This window comes from Dreissena polymorpha, chromosome 7, assembly GCF_020536995.1.
Source record: "Dreissena polymorpha isolate Duluth1 chromosome 7, UMN_Dpol_1.0, whole genome shotgun sequence".
In the NCBI taxonomy this organism is placed as follows: domain Eukaryota; kingdom Metazoa; phylum Mollusca; class Bivalvia; order Myida; family Dreissenidae; genus Dreissena; species Dreissena polymorpha.
The window spans coordinates 77,558,870-77,566,623 of NC_068361.1; the positions used below are offsets into that span (position 1 = coordinate 77,558,870).

General features: G+C 35.2%; 1 protein-coding gene across 2 annotated transcripts in view; it reads left to right on the forward strand.

Moving 5' to 3' along the window:
* Positions 1-7,431, forward strand: part of LOC127838051 (signal transducer and activator of transcription 5B-like) — a 53,084-nt gene extending 45,653 nt beyond the window's left edge. For both annotated transcript variants that reach the window (XM_052365565.1, XM_052365566.1), the window contains exons 19-23: positions 1,498-1,585; positions 2,365-2,432; positions 2,592-2,806; positions 4,057-4,652; positions 5,702-7,431. In XM_052365565.1, the coding sequence (XP_052221525.1) occupies positions 1,498-1,585; positions 2,365-2,432; positions 2,592-2,806; positions 4,057-4,652; positions 5,702-5,795 (1,061 nt within the window). In that variant the 3' untranslated portion in view covers positions 5,796-7,431. The remainder of the gene's footprint in view (positions 1-1,497; positions 1,586-2,364; positions 2,433-2,591; positions 2,807-4,056; positions 4,653-5,701) is intronic.
* Positions 7,432-7,754: the final 323 nt, after the last annotated feature.

Genomic DNA, 7,754 nt, shown 5'->3' on the forward strand with positions numbered 1-7,754 from the left:
GATTGTAAATTTCTTGCCCAATCTTCTTGAAACTTGTTCAGAACGCTTTTTCCTTATTCATATCTCAGCCATGTCTGAAACTGGGTCACTTATGGTCAGAATCTTGGTCACCAGGTCAAATTAAGAAAAAGCTTGTGAACACTCTTGATATGTCATTGGAGTTTGTAACTGGGATACTTGCTGAAAACTAGTACACTAAGCCGAATAGATAAGAAGCTTGTGTGCACCTTTGAGGTGCATGAAGTAGCCTCTGGTATAACGTGGGCGCCATTTTGTTTTCAGACTTCTTTCCAGCAAAATTGGGTCCAGAGTGATGGTCTGTTTTAACACGCACGCTTTTCCTGCGTGGAACTCGACTATGTTTTGCGCTCTTATTAAAACACTACTTTTACATGGCATTCATGTATTGTGAATGCTGCAGAGGCATACAAAGGGACTTAAATAATATTATCAAGTGGCTGTAGATAATTTGTCTTATTCATTTCGATAAATGATTAACAGATTTCGATAAATGATTAACAGGTAATGTTTTCACAAGTTACTTGCCATTATTAGAAACAATTGTTGTTTCAGTAACTGTATAGGTAAAAAGATGTGATGATGCCCGAAGGTGGGCGCCTCTCCGAATACCCACATTTACTGCCCAATGTTCATGAAACTTGGTCATTTGTTTAAATGATTTCTCTTCCAAATGAAATATGAATCCATTCCATTGAAAAACATGACTGCCATGTAGCTGGGCAATAGTCCTTATGGGGCTGTAGTCAAACCATTTGAACACTGAAGAAATCACATTTGTAACCTACTCATCAAGAAAATTGCTAAGAAGATCAAAAACAATTCTTATGATATCTTGGCTGAGTTTGAAAATGATGGACCAATCTAGGCCTGTTTTTTCTGCATGATATATAGAGAACGTTTTGACCCACAGCTGTGCAAATTGTTATGATGATTACATTAGAGGTAACAAGGGCTTTTAACAGTTATTTTGTTTTTGCATAAGATTAAAGACTACTTGATTATTGTTCAAACTTTTTTTTAGCTATGATAATTGGTGTAGAGGTTATGATAATTGAGTTGTGGTTCGGGTGGCCTCCATCCATCCTGGAGGTCTTTGGTTTGATGTCATCTTGGGTAGCAGCGATTGTAACACTGGCTCTTTTAAGGAAGGAAACATACATTAGAATGTCTGTATAAGGCTATAAGGCAAAGGCTTTAAGGAATTCAAACTTACGGAATTGGCTTTTAACTTTAACTTACATCATTGGTTTGGTTAAAGAACAACTGTTTTATTTTGAGACTTTATTTTAAATCATTAAGTCCACTTGTGACAGATCTCCAGGCTTGAAAGGTCAGGTAATCGTTGAGCTATTGAAATTTTGAGACTTACCGTACCTTGAAGCAATCTGTTAAATGCTGACTTGTGTAGGCAGTGAAAAACTCAAAGCGTTTCACCTCAGAATGTTCAATGATTTTGTTTATTTTATGTGCATGAAGAAGAGAGTCAGGAAGGCAAGCAGATATCAGGAAACATTTATGTGAAGCCAGAGCAATCTTGGACTATTGACCTTGATCAGAAGCTTTGGTAAGAAGTTTTTATGTCCCCCCACCCACTATAGTGGGGGACATATTGTTTTTGCCCTGTCTGTCTGTTGGTTTGTTTGCGCCAACTTTAACACTTTGCAATAACTTTTGCTATATTGAAGATAGCAACTTCATATTTGGCATGCATGTGTATCTCATGGAGCTGCACATTTTGAGTGGTAAAAGGTCAAGGTCAATGTCATCCTTCAAGGTCAAAGGCCAAACTTCTGACAAACACATTTCTTGTTTAACCCTTTTCCCATTAAGAAGCTAAGTGAAAATGGCCATGTGCAATCAGCATAACAAGAGAACAGCCTGCGAGTTACTCGCAGTCTGTTCAAGTTTTATACTGTTTGCTGCTCGTAAGTATCTGAGGGTTTAAATGGAAGCCTTTTAAACTTGAATCTAGTAAGAAAGGTCTTACAGTAAATATAACATTTTAAGGGACTACAAACGCGGCAAAATACCTATCTAAGTGGTAAAGGGTTAAATTAAATATTGCATGCTATACTAAATGTTTTTATTTTATGCTTTCCGGTGGTTTATAGAGAAATATGAGTAAATTGAAACTGATAATTTCACTGTTTCAAACAGTGAAAATTATGATCACTCATGAATTAAAATCGATAATCCACCAATCTAACAAATATCCTCTATAACTTTTTCATTTAGTTTTGATATTTTCTTTGTGATTGTTCATTGCTTTTTTTTAATGCTTCTATAGTTTACTCAAAATATCACTTGATTGTATTTTCTTAATTTTGTTGTGTGTATTTTTAGTGAAATTGAGAAGTCTGCTTCTAAGAGTGAGAGGAGAAACTCCCCTGAGTCTGACATGGATACTCATGGTGGGTTGTAACCTGTAGAAAATAAATAAGTCTTCAAGTATCTGACAGGAACAAAGATATTTTAAGTGTTTAAATTGCTTAGTTTTTCATAATTCACAATCTTCTGTTATATCATAGCCATAAATTGTCAGATAAAAGTTTGCTTAACACATTTTTCAGGTGGAAAGCGTAGGCGAAAGAGAACTGTCTCCGATGATCAGCTGTCGTGTCAGTCCTCACAATCGTCATGGCAACTGCCTCAGAGCCCTAGCCAGTGGTCGGTGTGTTCAGATGCCTCGAGGGTGTCTGATCACTCGCGCATGAGTATTCAGTCACCCATGCATGCTGACAATGATCTGGGATCTCAGAGTCCTATGGGGGTTCTGAACGGAAAGGTATGTCACCAATATTTGCTTACATATGTTATATAGGCTGTCAGACATACATGTAGAGGGGTCGCTAATTGAAAGGTATGCCACCAATGTTGGCTGCCATATGTTATATGGGCTGTCAGAGACATGGGGAATGCTAATGGAAAGGTGTGTCACCAATATTGGCTAACATATGTTTTATGGTCTGTCGGTCATATGGGGGTTCCTATTTGAAAGGTATGTCACCAATGTTGCCTGACATATGTTATATGGGCTGTCAAACATATGGGGGTTCCTAATTGAAAGGTGTGTCACCAATGTTGGATGACATATGTTATATTGTCTGTCACAGACATGGGGGGTGCAAATGGAAAGGTGTGTCACCATTATTGGCTAACATATTTTTATGGTCTGTCGGACATACGGGGGTTCCTATTTGAAAGGTATGTCACCAATGATGGCTGACATATGTTATATGGGCAGTCACAGACATGGGGGGTGCTAATGGAAAGGTATGTCACCAATGTTGGCTGACATATGTTATATGGGCTGTCAGAGACATAAGTGGTGGGTGGGTTGTTAATGGAAAGGTATGTCACCAATATTGGTTGACAAATGTTATATGGGCTGTCAGAGACATAAGGGGTGGGGGGCTTGCTAATTGAAAGTTATGTCACCAATATTGGGTGACAAATGTTATATGGGCTGTCAGAGACAATGAGGAGATGCTAATTTAAAGGTATGTCACCAATCTTGGCTTACATATGTAATTATGTGATATTGTGGTCCGTAATGGAAAGGTTTGTCACCAATGTTTGCTGTCATATGTGCTGTCCGAGGCATAGACCTATGGAAGTTCATAGTGAAAAAGTGTATCACCACTTTTGTTAGACATACATGATAATACCTTTTATTAAAAACATGATTAGCACTTTTTTGTGTGTGAAAATATAGTCAGATATAAATAAATGTTTGAAATAATCTGTATACCTATGTCATGTACATTTATTTCTAAGTACGGAATGCTATTAGATTTTTTTGATATCTTCAAATTTACATCAAGTGCGTACTTATTCTAATAAAATATGTTTAAATTAAACTCCTTATTTGAAAGGCATATGTTTAAGAGTGGGTTGTTGCACAAAGATTTGGGGAATTTTTTCTGTTTCATAGCCAATTGGATATTTTGCACCAAGCACTTGACATAGTAGCAACTGAAAAATTTGATAAGTTTTGAATTAATGTAAAACACTTCCTTTTGTGTCTGTTTTAAGACTGTTGTGGAATCAGTCATCCCAAACATGGACGAATTTAATACCACCATGATCCCCAGCGTCGTAGCTAGTATGGCAGGAGATGATATGATGGTAGGCGAAATTCAGAAAACACTCGAGTCAATCATGAGCCCAGTAAGTAGCATTGCCGACAGCTTCCAGTCCTCCCAGAATCCCATGTTCTTGATAGGTGGAACCAATAATACCACACAAATGCATTATGGGCCATCAAACCAGTTTGTTTCCGGGAACCAGACAATGATGCAGCAGTTACAAGGGGGGTTTGGGGCGTCGTGTTCACAGTTTACGCCAGAAGTTCAAGGTCAACATAATTTTGGGTTCACAGAAAGTTTACAGTCGGAGTATCCCACGGACGGAAACAACATCACGATTTTTATTGAACAGACTTCAGAACAAGCGACCTCTCATGGCATCCAACCGCAAGCAAATGCTGACCTGATGTTTGAAATGCTTAAAAAGATGCCTCTGGAAGAACAACACAAATTTATGAGTTTATGGGCACAAACGCTGGCAAAATCAAGACCATCAACAAGTTCAACAAGACAGACGGACTCTGGAGGCTCTTATACTTTGAGGTATTTATGTATAACAATTGATATTTTGCTTTTAAATTTCACAATTGTTTGTAAATATATGGCTTCAAATAGGCATCTTTTATAAGAATATTTCCTCTAAGTTTACAACATGGTCGAATTTTCAAAAGGCATAATGGAACAAATATATGTATTTAAAGTTTGTATGCAATCAGCAAGACTTATGTCATTTAGGCCCATTTCAAGGTCAAGAAATCCCTAGTACTTGGTAGAAGTGACTATTTTGTATAATAATTTATTGGTTTTGTGCAAAGACCAGGTATCCATGTCCAATTTCGCAATTCAACTCACAGTAACCTACACAATAGTGCATTCAATGAATCTGTAGTTTTAGTATTGCTTCAGTATCACTTCACTGCATTTTACAAGAAATATATGTCCAGCGTTTGAAAATATGCAGGCTACCACTGGTGTTCATGTTATTTACCAGTTGTTCTACATAGACAATGGCGTAGATAAAAGTCGTTAATTCAACTTGCGACTCAAAAGTAGAGCAATTCTTGAATGTTCAAGTTTAAAAATATATTACTTTATGTTTTATGTTCGACTGAAGTCCAAGTCTTACAATAAGTTTGATGAATACTGGCAATAATTAAAACAAGAGCTGTGTTTGTGAAACACAATGCCCCCTACTGCGCTACTTTGAAGCCATATATTTGACCTTTGACCTTGAAGGATGACCTTGACCTTTAACAACTCAAAATGTGCAGCTCCACGAGATACACATGCATGTCAAATATCAAGTTGCTATCTTCAATATTGCAAAAGTTATGACCAAGGTTAAAGTTTTGGGACAGACACACACATACAATGACAGTCAGACACATACAGTAACAGACAGACAGGCCAAAAACAATATACCCATTCGATCCGGGGGCGTAAAAATATTCAGGTGAAACCGGTCTTGGTTAGAATAGTTAAGCTCCTTCAGGTGTCAGGTGAGCATTTTTGGAACATTGGCATCTTGTTTTGTGTTTCACATAGGAAAAGCATCTTCAATTTGTGGTTTTCAAATACGACTTTTGTTTCAGTTCTGGAGAAATTCAAGAAGGCATGGACAGTGGCAGCATTGATCCCATGTTTCCAGACATATTAGCCGGCAGCTCATCCGGTACATCTAACTGACTCTTCATTCAGCTTTTACTGGTGGCAGATAGTTCTTTTGGTGTTTTCTATTTCATTGTTTGTGCGATTGTAGATTGTGCCATACCCATCACATGTTACCAAGCATTATGCTTAAATTTTATATATATATGCATTGTTCATAAAAGGTAGGGTTTGTAGTGCAATCTAAATCTTCATAGCTTGTGTTTTAAGAGAATTGCCATTAGTGGTGGTGACATTTTAGTGTTAAATGCTTGTTGTGCCGATATATCTTTCACCCTACACATATTATAAAAACCCATTTTTTCTTTACAGGGCATTAATTTGAAGCTTTGTTGGCGTCCTTTTTTCTTCGTTGTTGTACATATCAAACTTATTTCAGTATAAATCAGCTGGTAGTCTTTGTTTTAATATAAACGTTCATGGCTGTATTAAAAACTTTCAATTACCTCTTTACTGAAAACTGTTAATGACTGGACTTATTATCATTTCACACAAATGTTCCTAAGGTGACCTACATATGTTTTTCAAATCTTTTTTGTACCCTATATACACTTAGTAAGGTGATCAAACGATGACCATCTAGACCCCCTTGTATTCTTTGAGCTAATGTGAAATAAAGTATAACTTTGTAATTGTCTGATTTCAATTGTAATATTTTATTTCATATTTACTTGTTATTTACTTATTATTTAACCAACTAATATATGTACATAGTTATATTAATTTTGAGACCTACTATAGTTTACCAACACTTGACATTACTTTATTTGTAATTATATGCATTAAAGACGATATACTTATGTACAAGTCTTAATACACTGTCTGTTATGTTTTGCTCTTGCTCTGTGTGTTGCCAGGTAAAGGGAACTATTTTGTTATACAAATTGTCTTAGATTGCACACAGGTTCCAATGGTGTATTGAGAATTATCTCATTTCTGTTTTAAATAATGTAGCATTGTGTAAATAATGTAACTATTTTTTGTATTCATCTAAGTTATAAATAAAATATAGTTTTATTTCATGTGTACACAATATGATATTGTTTTCTTTGAGTATTAATATGAGCTAGTGCCATTGGTAATTTGTTTTTGTATCGTTCAAATCATACATACATGTATTATATTGTAAGTGCCCTTTTTATTTTTACAGGTTTGATTGTTTTCAATGTGCAAATAAATATTGTAATGCTTTTAATAAGAAGGTGACAACTTTATGCTAATAAACATACTATGAATCATTTTTTGTTTGTCACATAAGGGTCTATTAAAATGTCACGCTCACATTCTTCATCTAGAGCATTACATATCAATGTGTCACATGTACGACAAAGTTTAAAAGGAATAGATATTTTAGATTAAACAAGACTTGTTAACATATATGCGTGTTTTTTAATGTTATTAAATGAATTTATGTAAAATACTATCATCTTTGGATTTGTTTAAATAATTTTGATAACACAGTAAACATAGGACAAATGTGCTGCCTTGGGGTTTGAACCAGGGACTTCTATCAGAAAAAGTAAATGTCCTGCCACTACACCATGCAGGCTTTAAATTGGTTTGGTAGTTTAAAAGATGACGGTTATGCATGTTTTTCATTATTATTGATATTAATTTTTTTATTGATTACTATCAATAAACAAACATATCTTAATCTTTTTCTTGATCAGGATTGTTATTTCGCTTGTTTAAATATAATGCATGCATATTTTTAATCTAAGACAATTTTCTGAAATTTTGTATTTTACCAAACTGCGAACAAGTCCCTTTAAATCCAAAATTATTTTTTTTACACGACACGAGGTCACTGGATGATTCTTCAGGATATATTTACTGCCATCTTTATATAGGTTGAGATGAATAAATATGGCTCATATTTTACAGAAAGAAGTATCAATTACTTGTAGAATATGTAAAATACTATAATATTCGTTTGATTTAGGAGTTTTTCCATATTATATACATGTGCGTATTTTA